Consider the following 20,636-nt stretch of genomic DNA (forward strand, 5'->3'; position numbering starts at 1 on the left):
ATGTATCATGCAAATTTTTGATATGTATATATCCATGTAGATGAATCTCATGATTATAAACTAAAGAGAAAAAAGGACATTGCAGATGAATGCATTTTATGTATATACAATTTATATGACGCTTAAAAACCATATAAAACAAAACCATAGTAAATAATAAGGAAAACATGGGTATGATGTCAAGTTCACAATGGCAGTTATCTGGAGATGGCATGGGGAGGGGTCTATACATGTTTAATGTCTTATACTGAATAGTAAGCTCAGAGGTATTTGTTATATTATTCATTCTTTTGGGCATATCTGAAATATTTCACGATATATTTTTTAAAAATTGAATTAGTTTTCCTACACAGTAACAGGTTGAGTCCAAAAAAGTCTGAGTTTGTGGACTTTGTACTGAAGACTGTTCCTTCATTCTGATCTGCCAACCATTTTTAGGTCTTTGAGAAAATTAAAATGCAAGCAGCCAAAATGCCTTGTCTTTAAAAACTGTGGAAAATATCAAAACCATCTGAATGTTTGGTTCAATCTGAGGAATTGAGAATGTGGTTCTGGAATTTGAGAATGTGGTGGTCTTTTGGAGCAAAGAAATCTTATTAGACAAAAATATGACAGGATTTCTTTAAACAACAAAAAACATTCACTATTTTTTAGTTGAATTATGTAACACCAAGAAGTAGTAAACTTTTTCCATTACTCTATTTAGTATATAATCCAAATGCTGTGAAGGATCCCAGCCCCTCCACGCATAAGTCCCAGCCTTTCAAGAATCTGCACTGGGGCCCTGGCTCAGTCTGTGGGTTTGGGAGCATTGCTTTAATCCACAGATACACTGTTGTGACCCTGGGAATTTAGGAACCTTGAGAAAGTTCAGCATTGCTATGAGGGGAAGGAGAAGGGGCAGGTTTCCAAAACCCATGATGCGGGATATAAACTCTTCCAGAATCCTCTCCCACTTGGCTCAGCGCTTTAGAAGACTGGGTGCGTCTCCACCCAGGACCTGGCCAGGGAGGTGCTCAGAAGGGACAGCGAGCAAGAAGCAACATGCTTTCCCCTCATTCATGCGAGTCAGAGAGAGGCCTCTCTCCAGGGCTAATGCTTCTTGCCAGAGCAGACTTCATTTTCTCCTACATGGCTAGAAATACCTTCAGTCAGTGTAAAAGATCAGGTCTAATTTTAAACCCACCCGAACTTCTCTGTGTACATATTTATGAGTGCCTCCAATGCAGCTCATTTTGAGATGAGCTGGTGTCGACATGCCTTGGTGTTAATTCATTCACTGGGGTGTTAGAATTTTACTGACATTACAACGATTACTTGAGACAGTCTGAGGTCTCAGTTTACCCTGCCTTAACAGATGGCCTCCAAAATCTAAAACCCTGGAGGAATTTCCATCCTACCCCTTTGGTTATCGAAGCGTCTCTCTGGCCCCTATTCTTTAGGGAAAGAGATCCTACTTGCTGAATATTCATGCATCCCTGGAAGAATGACAAGTTGACAGTGCTTATACGAATTTTCACTGGTTCTAACCACCTGTATCATGTGCCGATCATTTTTGCTGGGGGTGTTAAGTTAGTAGAGAGAGTGTAGTTAGGAGAGAGGGTCATGGTTGGGTAAAGCAACCCTTTTCAAGTCCAGAGAGAAAGGAGACCCATCCCAACCCTCCCCCTAGACCCTAGTAGTCAAGACTCCCCTCTTCTTCATATAAGTAGAATTTTTTTTCTCCTTTTCCTCACAAAGGAGATTTGCTTTTGCCCAAAATTCTGGAGCAAGTGAGAAGAGATGTAAAAGGATGTCATCTGAGAGAGGGAAACCAGTCCTTGGTCCGTCTCTAATCCCCCACTGATGACAGTGCCTGGAGAGGCCACACCAGGTACCAAGTCAGGAAAAAAAAATGATCCATCCATTAACTGAAATCATCTTCAAGAGCCATCTTTTTAAAATAATGAAATAACCCAATTCTGACTCCTACTAGAAAATGTTTTACATAGTGTATATTTATCTAAGAAACGTAACTTGAATTTTTCAGTGTTCTGCTGCTCTTAGCTGGATTTATTGAAGCATTTTTGTGTGGAATCGATATGTCAATTATTTTGTTAATAACATAGACATTGACAGACACAAAGTCAATAAATGTTCATTGAACCTACTGGGAGCCAGGCATTGTAAACATTTTGCGGAACCAAGAATTCCCCAAACCTTAATAGTAGAACGTTCGCCACCATAAATAAAGTTATCCCATGCTCTTCAAAGTATTCCAAGGAGGCCAGTGCACTTTTGTTTGAAATTAGCCTCCAAAGGGTGTTTCTCACTTTTCTTTAAGTGGCCAAAAACCTGAAATTTCCATTATCCAGATGGATCTTAGGAAGCCGTTACATTGCTGTTATTCTCTCTGGCTTATCTGCAGGGTTGAAGTCATTTGTGTTTCTGTTCTTCCTTAAATATCAAACGAGGAGCTTTCCTCCCCCTGCAGGAAGACAAAGGGAGCGCCCGCGTTTACACTAGCCGCAAGCTGTCCCCAGCCGGGCCACGTGTGTCTTGCTCATCTTTGCATCTCATCTTCGCGTCCTGAGCTTTGCACAGTCCCCGGTAGGTAAGTAGATGCAATATTTGCTAAATGAAGGAATGATTAAATAAGTGAACAAACTGACCGGTTAAGGAAATTCTTTTATGGAGCCTTAGGACATGACTGGATCACAGGCCTTCGGTGACACGCCCACTAGTGGAACCCTGGGAAGGAAGCGGGGCTGTGGGTGTGGTACTACGAACCTTCACCTTCATAACCGGGCAAGTGCAGCAGTAGAAAGATGCTGCTTGCTGTGTGCTGCTTTTCTTAGGGGTCACTCCTAAGGCCAGGGTAGTTAAGACACACTCTTAAGCATTTGATGCAAGATTAAAAAATCATTTTTGACATGAGTTTAGTTTGGAAAGCTTTGAAGGTTCCTAAGGAGCCCAGAAGCCAGGGAGGCTGGGACAGGAGCCACCAGTTTGCTGTCTTCCTAGCTATGGCCTATCTCTGCACCCCAGGGCCGGCACCTGTCCCATTGTGGTAGAGGGGTGGCTTGGTGGCAGCAATGGCTTGGAGGTTAGCTGACGCAATGCACTCTGGTTTCAGAAAATCACAACAGTTGAATACCCAAGCTCACAAAGAAGCGTATTTTCTGGTTTTGCTACTGCAGTTGTTTCTGGTGTTAAAAATCTATAGTTGTTACTCGGGGCCATTTCTTTTCATGACAGCACCTCTGCAGAAGTGCCCTGGGGACGCCTTAGCCTCCCTTCCTCCCTCAGCCTCCAGCCTGAAGTCCTGGAATCGCTCCATAGTTTCTGTCGGGAATCTCAGACCACAGAAGTGCTGTTGGAATGCATCCTGTTTATTAACAGAGGCAGGCAGCGTGAGCGGCAACTAATGAGCCATTTCAGCCACCAGGCTACCTGACTCAGTAATGGGAAACTGAGAAATACATACATTTTCATGCCTGGTAAGGGTCCATGCTAAGCTTGTCATGCTATTATTATGTGTGTTTTGCCTTTACATGAAATGACAAAGGCAGAGAAAGGTAATATTTTTAAATTACACTAATGCTTAGGATCTGAAATCACTCCCCTTCTTTACACAAATTATCTGATGCTGGAATATATGTCCATGGAGGAGAAATGACCAGAAACTCATGAACTGTTTCCATGTCAATTCTCAAGGCTAATATCAAGAAAACAAGATGTCAGAAACCAGAATACATGGGCGTGCGAAATGTCCTAAATATTTAGGAAAATGCAAATATATTTTCAGTCACTGATCTTCTTGAGGCAGGAAGAAAGGATCACTTAAATGATGAACCTGGAGAGTTGAAAGGACAAACCAAAACCCAATTCATCCGGCAGCACTTTCTCATAGACACGGGGCCCCGCGGGGTGGGGCCTGGTTTTCCCCCATCTTCTGCCATCTCCACTCATTCCCCAGCAGATGTGCACTGGGCTGCCTCAGTGACAGAGCAGAGTGGGTGGATCTGGGCCTTGCTCTCAGGGGGCTTGTCTCAGGAGCCAGACATTTAAAAATGTTAAGTAAACATGTCATAAGAGCCCATGACAAGAGTTACGGCAAAGAGACAGGAACTTGTAGGGTACCAATGGCGGCAGAGGGCACTTGGGCCAGTGAAGGCCTTTCCGTGGTGACTTTCAAGGTGAGGCCTGCAGGATGGGGAGGCGGCCACGGGAAGAGCACCAGGGCAGGGGAGGGGGTGGGGGTGGGGGTGGGGACCCAGGCAGGGGGAAGGGGAAGTGTTTGAGGGAGAGCAGCCTGCATCCCCTCCTCTCTCCCTCTCTCCCTTTCTCTCCCTCTTTCTCTCCCTCTCTCCCTCTCTCTCCCTCTCTCCTTCCCTCTCTCTCTCTCTCTCACACACAGGGACACCTGCAGCTCCCTTACCTGGAGGACCACTAATTCAGAGACTCCAGGATTGCTGTGCAGGTGGGTAGGAAGTCTCCCACAACAAATATACAGATAAGGGGGACCAGGGCCCTTGGACTAGGGAGACAGGAGCTGAGGAAGGAGGCGAGGGAGGCCCAGGCACTGCCCCTCACGCAGCTGTGCAGAGAGACCCTGTTAAAAGCTCTCCCTGCATATCCTCCGAGTGCCAGCGTGGAAGCATGGATGCCATCCTTGCGTTCTCCTGCACTCCTCACCTCTGCGTTGCCCGGTGCCATGGGTTCTACATCCTTGGCATCCCTGGACTCCCCCACGACTTTGCTCCATCCCCTGGCCACTGTCCTGCAGCGAGCTACCATCACCTTCCTTCAGGACAACAAATATTTAGAAAACAAGTGCATCAGCAGGCCTGGCCACAGGAGGAACCCTGCTCAGTGCCCACAAATAATGAAGGCTTCACGTTTCAAGCAGCCAGCCAGCTTTTGGCATCAAAGCTGGACTTGTCTATTTCTGAGCCAGATAGAACAAGAGATCCAGACCCTCTTAAAGCCAAGCCTTTGCACTGCCTTTCCTTGGCCCGTGTCCCTCATGATGTGGAGATCGGCCCTTTCACTCAGCCCTTTCACACCAGCAATTCCCAAGCATCATTCTTTCCACTTGTTTAAGGTCACACTGAATTTATGTGGTAGATTTCACTTTTCTCTCTGTCCCTGGCCATCCACTCATAAACTCATGGTTCTTCTGCATCCAGCGAGGCTCTAGCAAATTGCCAGACAGTCTCAGACCCACAGTCCTGCACCCTCCAGGCCTTGATGTCAGTTTTGGAACTCCTAAGGCATTGTGCACTCGCCAAGCCACAGTGGGGTATTTGAGGAGCATTCCACGGGAAATGGAGCCTTGTCCACAGGCTGTCTGCGTACCCTCCCCCTCTGTTTTCTAAGGGACAGCAAAAGTGTAGGGGCTCTGAGCCTGGACTGCCATAGTTAGGGGGCCCAACCCCCAGGGGACCAGCTCTTCCTGGCAGCTGACAACACAGGGACAGCCTGTGGCCAGAGCCCTGGAATTCTCATTGCCACCCAGCCCGTAGCAGGCAAGGGAGGCTCCACATTCTTCCTGCACAAGGTTAAGAACGGATGACTTTGATTCCTTTAACCCGCAGCTCCTATTCCTACAGTGTATCAACCGATTTACGAACATCAAGTAACAAGTGCTTGAAGCACCTTTAAGCTCACTTCCCAACCCAACAGGACTTCTCACGTGAAATGAATATGTCATTATGACCCAACACTCTTTTGAAAAGGATTTGAGGTAGACAGCCCAACATGGGTCAAAGACTATTAGAAAAAAATGAGACTTTATGCATGAAAATAGCGTGGGTTCCCGTGGGGCTCTGGAGGGGCTGCAGACTTGGCTCTGGATTCCCTGGTATCCAGGCAACAAGGAAAATACCACATATGCTAAAGGGAAAGTAAAACTAATGACAGAATAACAGGACATGAACTGGGTATAAAAGACATCAGACTGTAAGAAGGCTACATGTGGGCTTGGGGATACAGCAAGGACCTGATGGCCTGCTCTGGAGACTTGACCCACGACCACAGAACACCCTGTGGCTTTCACCTACAATCTACAAACAAAAACCATGTTCCTTCACCTTTCCTTACGTGATTCATTTTAGTGGGCTTTGGATTTCTTGGACAGAGAGGTCACATAACTCTATGTAAATCTTTTAAGGAAATGTTTAATGTTCACAGCTGTTAAGCAGTCAGGCCATAGACTGAGCCCTAATGATGACATTGCCTACTGGGGAGGCCAAGTTCAGATGGGGCCCAACCCTGCCATCCCATAGTCACTGGGCCCGGGTTAGTCCTGAGATGCTACCGACCTAGGTAATAGTCTTTGTGAATTCTTCTTTGCAGCCTTTCACCTGGGTGAAAATGTTGGCAACGATGCCCATCCTCCAACCAAACCAGCTCTCTGTGTTGCAAAAGCATGAGAACTTTTGCTATGGAAATTTCCATCCGGAGCCAACAGAGAGCTCCAATTTTCCCCAGCAGGCAGATGCCTTTGAAAGACAGATCAATAATATGGTTTTCTTTTCAGTAATTGAATCCTGTGGCCACTTTATGTCTCGTGACTTCCCGTTTACAGGACCAGCCTGGGCCATTCAGCACTGGAGGGCACATCTGGAAAGGCCAGCGTTCAATGGATTCCTGCTCTGGAGTTCAAAATTTGGGGGCTGCGACTGTTGTGATAAAAACAAGAGAAACGCTGGGCCAATAGTTTCAGAAGCTGTTGTTGGTTCCAGAGAGCCCAGTGCTAAATATGGCATTTGAGAAAGTCCAGTTCGGCAGCAGATGTGAAAGGCATAGTTAAGTCCTGTGTGTGGCGTGCCCAGCTGTTCATGGAGCCGCCAGCCCTGTCCTCAGTTGGGTGCACGTGGAGAAGTGGGAGTGAGGACTGCATGTACCACAGCATGGACAACCTGCAGAGGGACAAGTTTCAGCCCTTCCTTCTCTGCTTCTGGCAAGCGGCCAGAGAGCTTCACAATGTCAAAGCCATTGTTTTCAGGCCTGATGGTTAAGGAGGCCAAACTGAAGGGAAAAATGTTACCAACTTCTGCTACAGGCTTTGGGAGTAAGGCAGCCTGATGGTTTCTTAAAGTTGAGCCAATTTTCAGCCCCATGGGTGGGCATGAGGTCCAGAGCAGATTCTCAGCTTTCTGCCAGAAGCTAGAGTGCAGATCCCTGGGCCCCTGGGCTCCTGCCCCAGTCTCTGATCCAGAAAGCAACCTTAATGCAGGGGGCTTAAGTCCCATGCTTGGTGAACCACTGGCATCAAGGAAAGTGTGGGCTTTACTTAAGAGTAACTAGCCTTAGACCATCTACTTAACTTTTAGGAGCCAGGTCCTTTGTCTGTAAAACAGGGCTCCTCAGGTTTGGCCTGCAGGGTGGTTGTGAGGATTGGGAATGACGTATGACTCAGCTCTGGCAGCAGGAGACTGGCTCCAAGCACGTGGTTGGTAGTGGTACCAGCCCAATCCCACCAAAGCCATCAGGGCCTTAAGAGAGTTTGTGTGACCCCTGCTCAAGGTTTTGTGCATCTGCTCATATTTGCTGCCTTTCGCCTTTTCTGCAGTCCATCTTCTGCCTGGAGTTGAGTGGCCAGACTGAACCTTTGGAAAAGCTTTTCTGTGTTTCATCTACCTTCTTCAGGAGAGAAATATGGAAGGAAAACAAGGTGGAGATTCCCAAGGGCAGGCGGCACCTTGGCCAGGAAATGGCCATGTCTTTGTTGTACGTGTAATGTTTCAATTATCTGAAATGTTTGGTTTAATTTATCTTCCTAGCTAGACTGGAAAGGCTCACAAACACAAGAAGCATATTTGTCTTGGTCACTGTTTTTCCCCAGGTCTGCCTCACTCAGTAACTTGCCCATAGAAGGTGCCAAATAATTATAGTTGACTAAATGATAATAGATGTATGTGTCATCTCACTAATTAATGAGCGCCACACATGTTACCAAATCTGGCACCTTTTGCAGCAGAATCAGAAAAGTTGTCAAAAGACAACAATGCTCTACTTATAAGACAGCCTGCTCAGAACTAAAGTAAATTCTTTTGGTTTGGCCAGTTATGTTATTTTGAGGTTCCTAGGCTTTCCCCATTTAAAAACTAATTTATATAATGAAAATACAAGATGACAGAACTAATGAGATCCCTTTAAAACAATAATAAGAGGAAAATGCATAACCTAAACACTTGTTTCAGTAAAAATTAAAACAAATGAATTAAATTCCCAATTCAAAAAGACAGAAAAAACTCCCAACAAAGTAAAAAAAATGAGTCACAAGGAAAGAAATGATAAAGATAAAATCAGAAATTAATGAAATAGAGACTAGGAAGGCAATGGACCCATGGAATTAGAATCCTGCTTTTTTGAAAAGTTAACAAAATAGACAAATCACTAATTCAGTCAAGAAAAAAACTAAGAAAATCCAAATATAAAACTAAGAAATTACAAAAGAAAAATAACTATTAAAAGAATTAAAATTTTAAGAATTCATGAGACTACTTTGCAAATCTCTATACAAATCTACCCAAAAATATAAATGAAATAATTGCCTGGAAAAGTACAGTTTACCAGAATGACCCCATTAGTGACAGAAAGCTTCAACAGACCAAGTTTTTCATAGTAGAAATAAAGAAAATTGTCAAGGAATTTTCCCTCAGGCCTAAAGAGTTTCACAGGAGGTACAAACCTTCAAAGACTAGATAGTTTTAATACTGGATAAATTCCTTCAGTGCACAGAAAATAAAGTCAAACTCCAAATTATTTTTATGCAGGAAATATAACTATGATACTTAAGCAAATATCACTTAAAAATATTGATTGGTGTAGTGATCCTAAAATAAACATTAGCAAATAGAATCAACATGATATTGAGAAAATAAATTCAGTATAACTAGAGGGACTTATTCCAGGAATGCAAGATAAGTTCAATATTATAATAAAATACATATTAAGTGATCTGTGAAGTCATCTAATTATTACATTGATGATGAAAATGCCTTTGAATCCAGCATTTATTTCTAATAAAAATTATCATGAAAATAGGAATTGTTGGATGTTTTCTTATTATGATAAAATATATAAAGCTTAGTTCAAAGCCAGCATCTACTAAATGAAGAATCACTGGATGCATTTCCACTAAGATCAGGAACAAGGCAAGAGTGCCTATCATCTCCAGTATTATTTATTATTGTACTGGAGGTATGAATGAATATAATTAGACAAGAGAAGTCAATTAGAGGCATAATAATTGGAAACAAAAGGTAAAGCTATTTGCAGATGATGTATACCTGGAAAATCTGAGAGAATCTATTCTCAAATTAACTCAAGGAAGAAAAGAATTAAGCAAGTTAACAGCATATAAAATTAACATAGAAAATCCAACAGTCTTCATATACATAAAAACCAGTCAAAAGAAATTATAATGGATAAAACCCAATTCATAATGGCATTAAAGAAGATAAAATGCTTAGAAATCAATTTAATAAGATGCAAATCCTATATAAGGAATATTTTTAAATGTGCCAGAATAATACTAAAATAGGCATGAACAAATATAAATACAGTCCTTGTTCTTAGGTAGAATAACTCAACATCATAAAAATGTCTTTTCTCCCATATAAGTTCATTTACACGTAACACAATCCTCCAAAAAAATAACATCAAATTTTTTATGGAGGTAGATAAATTGATACTAAATTCAGGTGGAAAAATAAACATGCCATAATATCTAGATAACCAGATATCCTAGGGAGATTAAAATATATGTGGGAAATTCAGCATCCACTCATGATAAAAACTCTCAACAAACTCTTTCAAACATATCTCAACATAAGAAAGGCCCATAGCTAACATCATACTCAATGGCCAAAAGCTGAAAGCTTTTCTCTGAAGATTCAGAACAAGACAAAAATTACCACTCTCACTACTTTATTCAACATAGTACTGAAAGTTCTACTTATAGCAATCAGACAAGAAAAAGAAATAAAAGGCATCCAAATTAGTAAGGAAGAGGTAAAGTTGTCAGTATTTACAGATGACATGATACTATATACAGAAAACCCTAAAGAGTCCACCAAAAAAACAGGATTAATAAATGAATTCAGTAAAATTGCAGGTTATAAAATTAATATACAGAAATCTGTCGCATTTCTATATACAAATAATGAGCTAGCAGAAAGAGAAATTAAGAAGTTAATTCCATTTACAATTGCATCAAAAATAATAAATACTTAGGAATAAATTTAACCAAGGAGGTAAAAGACTTGTAATCTGAAAACTAAGACACTGATGAAAGAAATTGAAGAAGACACAAATAAATGGGAATCTATTCCATGCCCATGGATACAAAGAATTAATATTGTTAAAATGGCTATACTGCTTAAAACAATCTGCAGATTCAATGCAATCCCTATCAAAATATCAATTGCATTTTTCAAAAAACTATAACAAATAATCCTAAAACTTCTGTGGGACCACAAAATATTCTGATCTTTGATCCAAAAACTCAAAGCAGTCTTGAGAAAGAACAAAGCAGGCATATCATATTTCCTGATTTAAAACTATACCACAAAGTTGTAGTAATGAAAACGGTATGGCACCGGTATAAAAACAGATACATAAATCAATGGAACAGAATAGAGAGCCCAGAAATAAACCTATGCCTATATGGTCAATTAATAGATGACAAGGGAGGCAAGAATATACAACGGGGAAAGACAGTCTCTTCAATAAATGGTGCTGGAAAAACTGGACAGCTACATGCAAGAGAATGAAACTGGATCACTGTGTTACACTATACACAAAAATAAACTCAAAACGGATTAAAGATCTAAATGTAAGATCTGAAACCATATAACTCTTAGGCAAAAACATAGATAGTAAACTCTTAAACAATGGTATTACTAATTTATTCCTGGATATGTTCCTCCAGGCAAGGGAAACAAAAGCAAAAATAAACAAAGAGGACTACATCAAACTAAAAACAGCAAAGGAAACCATTAACAAAATGAAAAGGCAACCTACAGTATGGGAGGATATATTTGCAAATGATATACCCAGTAAGGGGCTAATATGCCAAGTATATAAAAAACTCCTACAACTCAATACCAAAAAACCAAATAATTTGATTAAAAAATGGGCTGAGGACCTGAACAGATATTTTTCTGAAGATGATGTAAGGATGGTCAACAGACATATGAAAAGATAGTCAACATCACTAATCATCAGAAAAATGCATATCAAAACTACAGTGAGATATCATGTCATACTAGTCAGAATCGCTAATGTCAACAAGAAAAGAAATAACAAGTGTTGGTGAGGATGTAGAGGAAAAGGAACCTTCCTACACTGCTGGTAGGATAGTAAATTGGAACAGCCACTATGGAAAGCAGTACGGAGGTTTCCCAAAAAACTAAAACTAGAAATACCCTATGACCTAGGAATTCCACTTCTGGGATTTTACCCAAAGAAAATAAAATCACTAATTTGAAAAGATATATGTGCCTCTATGTTCACTGCAGCATCATTTACAATAGTCAAAATATGGAAGCAACCTAAATGTCCATCAGTAGATGAATGGATAAAGAAGATGAGGTACACATATACAATGGAATGTTATTCAGCCACAAAAAACAGTGAAATCTTGCCATTTGCAACAACATGGATGGACCCAGAGAGTATTAGCTAAATGAAATAAGTCAAATGAAGAAAAGCAAATACCGTGTGATTTCACTTGTATGTGGAATCCAAAAAACAAAACAAATGAGCAAACAAAACAGAAACAGACTCATAGACACAGAAAACAGACTGGTCGTTGCCATGGGAATGGGGGTGGGGGATGGGTGAAATAGGTGAAGGTGGAAACAAGTTAGGGACAATGTTCAAAATCTTGATCTAGGTGATGGTTACAAGAATGTCTCCGCATGTCAAAAATGCATCAAACTGAACACTGAGATTTGTGCATTTTAAATCATATACCTCAATTTTAAAAAAAGGTGGAAAGTCTAGTCCTACCAGATATTAAATCATGCTATGAAATCTCTATATTAAGATAATAAGGTCCTAGGATTTGAATAAACAAAGAGATAGTGGAATAGAATACAAATCCAGAAAATAAATTCAAGTACATATGGAAATGTACTATATAATGAAGTGTTATCTCAAATCCCTGCAGCACAGATGGTTGGTCTCTTTAATAAAAGAGTGCTAGACAACAACTGGGCAGCTAGAAAAAGGATAACATTAGATCTGTATCTCACACCATCCACACAAATAACTCCAAATTTAAGAAGAAATAAACATAATAAGTATTAGGAGAAGACACAGGAGAATTTCTCCATAAACAGAAAGAGTACAAATAAAATAAAAGATCAATAAAGTACACTATATGAGAGTTTTAAATTATGAGCATGGTAAAGAAATGATTGATAATTTGTTAAAAAATATGTTTAAAAGGATTACTATATATATATATATATTTTTTTTCTCTTACCTCTGATTAAGTGCATTCCTAGGTATTTCTTTTTTCTTTTTTTTTTATTAAGGTATCATTGATATACACTCCTGTTCCGTGAGGTCTGCTCTGTTCTCGAGGTGTATGCAGTCTCATGCAGCCTTCTTTCCTGTTGCTCTTTGAACATTCGTTGTATTAACTATATTTTCATATTATATGTGGTTTTGGGAGGAGTTGTCTGTCTCACCTCTCACGCCGCCATCTTTAATCCCCCTCAAGGATTACTATATTTTTTATCCAAAAAGTATTAGCTTAGGTCAACTGCAAAAGTGATCTTTATTTGTTATAGAAATAAGCCACTTATAAAGTTTCATTTAAAAAGAGCATGGTGGAGAGAGAGAACGTGACCTGCGGGAGGGCGGGAAGGCCTTTCTCTGCATTAGTATTGGCTTCAGCTTTACCTTCTTCAGTTTCTTATGGGCGCCGCTCCGGTTGCCCTGCGCCAGGTCAGCCCTGCCCAGGAGCCGGTATGTCTCTGCCACCTCGGGACTGAGATCTCCAAACACTTCCACTTTGGCTTCTAGGGACTCTCTCAGGATGGAGGTCGCCCTCTGTGAAAAGAACAAGAAGCTGTCTGGTTAAAAAGTTCAAAGACGGATAAAGATAAATGCTTCTCAATAAATATGTAACTATGTATATCTTCACTTCTTAGGGGGATTGTTTGGGTAAGGGTCTCATGAACTGAGCTTACTTTCTTCTTTAAAATAGGAGACAGGGAATAACATATGTGGGGAAAGAAGGAGTGAACTATGAAGATAAAATGTATAAAGGACATCTGGAGGAAAAAACCCACGTCAGATACTAAAGGAATGCATTTCAGCTGAGTAGTAAGAACAGAAGCTAACATGTATCACATTCCGCATGTGTCAAGTACTGTGCTAAACAGTTTACATGTGTGCTCATGTAATTATCACTGTCTTCTTTAGACAAGTACAATTTTAATCCTCATTTGACAGAGGAGGAAACTGAGCTACAGAGCAGTCAAGATAGTCACCCAGACAGTTTATCAGTGGTGGGCCTGGGATCTGAATCAGTCAGTAATTTTAATCCTTTTTAGTAGCAGACTCCTCTCCCTCTCTGCACAACGACTTTCTTATATAAGTGAAAACTAGTTTCCTGGCAATTTATCTACTTACAGAACATCTAGAACTTATCCCAGGGTTTTCTGTTTCTCATAAGAAATAGCTTAGGAAACCAAAAGCAAACATTCCAACATGGTAAAAACTTAAATGTCTTTGACATTTTGTTTGGCTAATCTGATTTATTTACACCAACATGGAATAAAAAAACATGAGTTGGTCAGAAACCAATCTCTTCAGATATTAATCTCTTCAGACAGACACCAAGACGTACAAAGGGAAAATCCTGCATGTCCATCTCCCACATTTCTCCTGATGGATCTCCTGATACATCTTTTCTTAGGTGGGAGGATGAATCACTGCTCGGGCAGAGAAACTGTAAATTGGGAAGTATATGACCCACCTTTATATGTGAGGGATGTGATTAATGCTAAAGCCCATCCCCATCCTTCAGAGTGCACCCCCTCCCACTGTCTTTGAGGAAGGACTTAGCATGGTGCAAGGGTTGGATTTGGCAGCGTTTCTGTGGAACTTGGTTGCCAGGCTTTGAGGCGCCAATGATGGAAAGAAGAGCCAGAGTCCTTTTTCTAAATGAAGTGTTCAAGGCCATTTATAGCCTGACTGGGGAAACTGGAGATGGATGTGCATGAACTTGAATGGCATGTCGAGATGGCAATGGAAGAGATGCCACATAGGTTTAGAGAAAACAGACTGTGTCAACCTCTGAGAATCAGAAAAGCTGAGTGGAGAGGAGTGAAGAATACACAGGTTTGAGGTGGGCTGGGAAGGCATGGGGAACCGGGAGCAGGGGTGTGAGGAGGGAGAAGCCCATGGTACACTGAGGGCCTAATTGTGATGGTAATAATCACAGCTGCCAGTTACTGAGCCCTGGCGCTATTGCAGGGCGCTGCTCTCTGGCTGTCAGATACACCTTCCTAAGACTTCGTGAGAATGAGTAGATACCACCATCATCATCATAAATGAAACCAAGTTGCAGAGAGATCAGAGGGAGACACCTTGGCCCATTACTCTGCCAGATGCATGGTTGGTCCACAACTTTAGAAAACAAATCTCAAGAACCCAGGTCTAATCTATAAGTCAAGATAATTTCCCCCGAGTTAAAAAGGTGAGTAACTATGGGAGAAAATCACCTGGAACGGCCTGCAGAAGACCGCTTGGAAAGACTAGTGAATCGCGAGGTAGGAACGGGGAGATGCAGAGTGCTCATGCTGAGGGTGGATCTGACTTTGATGCAGCCCAAAGCACTCCGATGGTGGAAAAGGTACTAGAAAGAGGCTCGGAAACTCTCAAAAAATAGCAAAAAAAAAAGAAGAAGAGAAGAAATAGGACTTAGGTGGGCTGGGATCACCCCAAAACTCTCAAAAAATAGCAAAAAAAAAAGAAGAAGAGAAGAAATAGGACTTAGGGATCACAGGTGGGAGGTGGGAGAAGCACACGGCACACTGAGGGCCAGCGAGCGAACTAATTTGCAGCAGAGAAAATAATGGGAGCAGAGGCGGGTGAGGCAGGGTTCCTGGCTGGGCTGGCAGCGGAGGGCCATTGTGCTAGTCTGAAGAGTTTGGATTTTCTTTTGGGAAAGAAGTCAGAGAAGGTTCTTGAGCAGGAGAGCGGCACATCTAAGAGATCAACTCACACAGTCTCTTAACCTGCAGCAGGGTGACCTTCACTTACATTTTACCTCAAAGGCATTTTCTTCCCCACAGATCACCTTCCTGCTGGCACAGTGTTCCAGCCCATGTGTAGGCTGTGACCAGAACCGGGCGGTGTGAGAAGAGCCCTGTGCTCGTGCCTGGGGCTGTCCTTGTCAGCCAGCCCTTGTCAGCCAGCTCCTGCCGGAGCCCAGGGTGAAAGGTCTACCACCCAGAGTGGGCACTGGGCAGGGCGGCTACATTCGGATGGACGGGCTGTGCCATGCGCAGGGGAGCAGAGGGAGGAGGGCTCAGGCCTGGCCTGTGGTCTGCTCATCAAGCAATGTGCTCTGGCACAGGCTGCGCCCATCGAAGGGGCAACTTCTGTTCTTACAAGGACCCTGGGAGGGCTGGCAGCGGCCTTTGCATGAAAAGAGCCAGTTTGCCAAAATCTCCAAGGGAGGCAAGATGCATCTCTAGGTCAACACCACTGATCTGGGTGACTTGGGAAAGGCAGTGAGGCCTAACATCGGTGGCAATGGACACCAAGACAGGAAGCCAGACAGGAATGGGCAGGAGGGGGCATGCCCTGTGGTAGCCAGAACCACCAGGTGGCCCCCAGCCAAGCATGCATCCACCCATATTCTCATTGCTCCTCACGAGGAGCAAGAAGGTCCCTGCTCTCATGGAATTTGGTCTAGTGGGGGGAAGACAGTAAACATCCACACATATACTTACTCCATGTATTATTTTATTATTGCATTGTTACTATACTACACTTAGGTCAAAAGGATGCTATGATGCAGAATGATAGGGAGAGTCTAATGAAGAGTGGGGAGAGGTATCAGGCAAGCTGGGGTCCTGCAGGAGGGATCCACATTAGCCAGGAGGTCAGTGAGGAGGAGCCTTTGTCAGCAGAATCCAGAGCATGCAAGGTATTGGGGGCCACACAGGATTCTGTTTATGAGCACTGAGAAGCCACTTTTGGAGTATTTTATAAATGTGGGTTCACTGATGAGCTGTGCCTTTTGAAAAGTTCACCATGGCTTCTTATTCAGAATGGACTAGAAAAGGGCAGGACTGGGAACAGAAGCTGGGGGACTGCAGTTTGAAAGTGTGGTCTAGGCAGGAGCTGATGGCTGACCGAGGTGGGGACGGCAGCAACAGATGGATTCGAGGAATATTCGGACTGATAAGCTACAGGGAGAGGCAGGAAGGGGGCAGACTACCCCGCCACTGAGGCTTCTCACCCGAGCACTCCCCACAAAACCCTAGAGGTATTCTAGAACCTGAGATCCTTGGAAGGCCCCTGTCTACTTGTTGGGTGATTCAGAAAAATATGGAAACTCTATTTGTTATGGTTACTATGGACCTTGGCCTGCGGAAGATGGGTGTGTCCAGACTGAAAACCTATATTCCTTAAGCTCACGTGGGTTGAAAGAGGAGAGAGCTGGTGAGGGGGAGGTCCACAGAACAGCAGACAACATAAGAAGCTTTTCATTTCAAAGATTTGCCTTGAAAAGTTGAAAAAACATCTACCTGTCTACATAAATCAAACCTTAGCATGTAGCTTTCTGGTAACTGTTGAGTTTTGCATGGAATAAATTCCCAAGTGTTTAGTGACCAATGAGTATAAACTCTGGGTCTTGTTCCATGTTTACAAGCCATGGAAAGCATGTCGGTGTGGGTCAATGGACAGTGATCTGTAACTTCTGTAGTTCTTATTGGATATGTAAAATTTACCTATCACTCAAATAAGGAGTGAGGAATTAGACTTATTAACTGCCACCCTCTAACCCAGCCAGAACTGCAGGCTGTGATAAGCAGGGTCTGCTCACTGGTTCTCAAGGTTTCTAGTCCTTTAGGACCCTTTGTGGGTGGACATGGCATCTACATTCTCATAAGCAGTTGTTGTTCCCCAAGAGCGAGTACTGGGAGCTGCCCTAGAGGGGCCACCTGGCCTTATGAATCCCCATTCCCGTGGAGCCTGGCCCATGCCTGGCTCCTAGCAGATGCTTAATGGAGGACTTCAGAGTGAAGGAGCAGCCCGCTGGATATTTATACGGGCCTCCCATGTAAGTAACTGGTCAGCTGTGGTCCAAACTCACCTCTTTTTGTCCAGTGACTTGTAGAAAATGGCAATAATCATCCTGAATGGAAAGAAATTTGGCTTTTCCCATCCCTTCAGCATCCTTAAGATTAGACATGCTCTCTTGAAAATGCTGCTCAGCCACATCTGAAGAAAAGCATCATAACAGCAACTTTGAAAACTGCTTGCAGATTTGAAATGGAAACAATAAATATGCTTTTAGTGGTGTGCACTCTTTGGAGGTATTTAATATTTTATAAAGTATTTGGACAAAAGAACCCAGTGAAGGAAACTGTCGTTTGCCTATTAGTCTGCCTGTTTTATCAGAAAAGATGAGATTTCAGAAGGATGTGGCAATTTAGTTTCTTGGGTTTTCATACACCTGAGCTCTCCTAGGGAAACAGTAAGAAAAGTTAATGCAAATGGGGAAATTTTCCCCCAGACCTGAACCCATAGGTATGCTTTCCAGTTGATGAACTTGTAATTCTTCCTATAACTCGGCTTGCTACTCACTGAGGTTAGGGCTCCAAGGATGCACTTACTTTGATGCACTCTGATTGTAGTCTTGGAACATAGTTTTATAACATTAAAATTCAGGAAAATATGGCTGATATGCTGCTGAAGGAAGAAACCCAACCACTCCAAACACTTAAACACATTGGTTACAATATAACAAAATATTTAAAAATATATGCCAATCTTGAAAGCAAGAAGGGAAAAAGCTCAGTTATGGAAAAATGAAGAAGGAACTGAAAGCCAGAGCAGTGAGTGGGTGGGAGCTGAAACTGAATGGTCCACACGGGTGTTGGAAAAAAGGTATATTCTGTAAGGCTGGGATTTTATAAGCCTGAGCAGGACTGGAGATGAGGCCTGAGGCCTGTAGGTGGTGGAAAGATACAGTGGCTGCCTGCAAAAAGCCAGTGTGAAGGCAGAAATCTAGGATGACCCCAAATGACCCTCACCCTTCGATTATGGGTAGGACTTGTGAATATTAGTCCTGTGATGAGGTTATTTATACGGCACGGTTGACTTCATGAAAGCAAGATTTAAAAAGGGCTAATCACATGTGCCCTTTAAAAGCAGATTCTTCTTCAGCGGATGGGAGAAAAGGCAGGCAGAGAGATTCAAAGAGTGAGAGAGATTTGACAGAAGTAGACTCTCCATTGCTGAGATGGAGGGAACCAAGAGAGGCCACTAGAAGCAGAAAGAGGTCCCCGGCCAACAGCCAGCAAGAAAATGGGGACTTTGGTCCTACAATCACAAGGAACTGAATTCTGCTAGTAATAGGAATAGCTTGGAAAAGGTCCAAATGAGAATGTAGCTGGCGGACAACTTGATTTTAGTCTAAACAGAGAAGCCAGTCTTACTGTGCCAGACTTCAGACTGCAGAACTGTGAGTTAATAAGTGGGTGGGTAAGCAACTGTAATTTGTTATGCAGCAAAGGAAAATTAATAGTGTCAGGAATACCTAAAATGGAGGTAAGAGCGATTGCCCTGGTCCAAGGTGAGACCTCAGCACTGTCCCTCCAGAGACCATCCTTGGCTAGAGAAATAATATCTGAAAGAAACTGGGACGCCACACGTAGGGCATGCACATGTGAGGTCTGAATTTGCATCATCTACTTGGTTTGGAAATTCTGAACCAAGAAATTAACATAGAAACTAGTCTGAAAATGAAAGAAGTACAGGGCTTCATTTAGGGGTCAGCAAACTTATTCTGCGAAGGACCAGATGGTAAATATTTTAGGCTCTTGGGGCCATATGGTCTCTTGTTGCAACTATTAACTCTGCTGTTGCAACATGAAGGCAGCCAGAGATGATATAGAAATGAGTGAGCCTGACCGTGTGCCAAGAAAACTTTATTACCAAATGAATAGTGAGCTAGCTTTGGCCCACAGGCTGTAAGTTTGGGACCCCTGCTCTAGTAGAGGAAAGGGTGATGTTTTCTTCCCCCGGGAATGTGAGACTACCACTGAGGCTCCTGATTGAGAGAGGGATGATCTCATGGTGACACAGGACCAGTGTATCCTATCAGACATGTACAGTAGTCTACTTGACATTTCCATTTGGAAATTGTATGTGTACTCTGTGGTGCAAATACATATGAGCAAAAAGATAAAACATTATCTTTTGCTCCTTTAGATTTCCCTTATATTGGGTTATTTACCCTTGATCAACTCTAATTTTGTATTTGTGCTTTCTCCCTATTTTCCTGATTGGGCCAGTAAGTGTTTTTATTTATTTTAATATCTTTCCCAAAGCATCAGCCCTTGGATTCATGTTTCTCATACTGTGATGCGAATGCCGAAGAAGCCGCCGTGACCACGGAACTTACGAGGAGTAAGAACCGGGCTGGCCTGGGCTGAGCGTGGTTCCTGAGGCGGCGGAGGGAGTGGGAGGGCGGGCAGGCTGCCTGCATTCAGGTTCCGGCTCTGCCGCCTTCCGGCTGGGTGACTCACACGGTGGGCTCAGTTTCCTCACCCGAGAACGGGGACATGATACTAGTGCCCCCCTCATAGGGTTGTTGTAAGGAGCAAATGGGTTAATGCCTACAAATACCTGATGATATGCCTAACACCTCATCAGTGCTCAATAAATTGTAACCATTTTAACTATAGGGACAGTTTTGAGAATTGTAATTATGGGCCTGCTTCCTAGGACCACCCATCCTAGGTACTCTGGAAGCAGAGATGACATCAAGAGGATGGGAACACTATGTAAACAGAGAGGCCAAGAAGCACAGGAAACTGGGTATGCAGGAAACTGGTACCCAGCCCTGCATGCCTCACGGGCTCTGAGGACACATCTGAGATTCACAATGAGAATGTAGGGTCTGGAGAAATGAGTCAAGTACACACCATGTGATCTGTTTTTAGCAAGGAGATTAGTCAGTACTTGGGAAACTGTCTGCCAAATCTAGGGAACCTAAAGGAACATAGGTCTCAAGTAAATTTTGTTTCTCCGTAAGATTTACTTTGCTTGGAATCTAGGCAGTTAGCAGACAGAAGCAGGAATTCTGCTGAGAGGTGCTGCCTTCTAGAGAGGTCTGAGTGAGGTTGTTTCTGGAATTTGTAGCTAGACAAAAGTTGATTGAACTGGAGTCCCCTTCTCCACTCTTTCAATGGGGGTCTGTCCACTGCCAGACATGCAGATAGATTTCCAGAGAATTACTCAAAATATTCTCTTAAGTAGAACAAAGTTCTATCAGATGGAAAATGTTACATCTCCTTACTTGGAGCTAACTCAGGGAGAACACATTACAGATTCAGTGTTCAAATCAAGTATTAACTTGGGCTACTCTGATAATCTGATGA

General features: G+C 42.6%; 2 protein-coding genes across 8 annotated transcripts in view; one reads left to right on the top strand and one right to left on the bottom strand.

Moving 5' to 3' along the window:
- The window catches only part of SYNM (synemin), a 38,209-nt gene extending 30,614 nt beyond the window's left edge, over window positions 1-7,595 (top strand). Inside the window, exons 6-8 of one of the 4 annotated variants that reach the window (XM_073227187.1) lie at window positions 2,474-2,593; window positions 4,400-4,462; window positions 6,572-6,689. In XM_073227187.1, the coding sequence (XP_073083288.1) occupies window positions 2,474-2,593; window positions 4,400-4,462; window positions 6,572-6,674 (286 nt within the window). In that variant the 3' untranslated portion in view covers window positions 6,675-6,689. Of the gene's footprint in view, window positions 1-2,473; window positions 2,594-3,237; window positions 3,452-4,399; window positions 4,463-6,339; window positions 6,371-6,571; window positions 6,690-7,558 lie in introns of those variants that run through there. The other 3 variants (XM_073227188.1, XM_073227189.1, XM_073227186.1) reach the window with 3 other exon arrangements.
- The window catches only part of TTC23 (tetratricopeptide repeat domain 23), a 98,509-nt gene that overhangs the window by 3,612 nt on the left and 74,261 nt on the right, over window positions 1-20,636 (bottom strand). For all 4 annotated transcript variants that reach the window (XM_073227193.1, XM_073227192.1, XM_073227191.1 and 1 more), the window contains 2 exons: window positions 17,342-17,469; window positions 12,907-13,056 (listed from right to left, as the gene is read on the bottom strand). In XM_073227193.1, the coding sequence (XP_073083294.1) occupies window positions 12,907-13,056; window positions 17,342-17,469 (278 nt within the window). The remainder of the gene's footprint in view (window positions 1-12,906; window positions 13,057-17,341; window positions 17,470-20,636) is intronic.

Source organism: Manis javanica, chromosome 18 (assembly GCF_040802235.1).
Source record: "Manis javanica isolate MJ-LG chromosome 18, MJ_LKY, whole genome shotgun sequence".
NCBI classification, from domain to species: domain Eukaryota; kingdom Metazoa; phylum Chordata; class Mammalia; order Pholidota; family Manidae; genus Manis; species Manis javanica.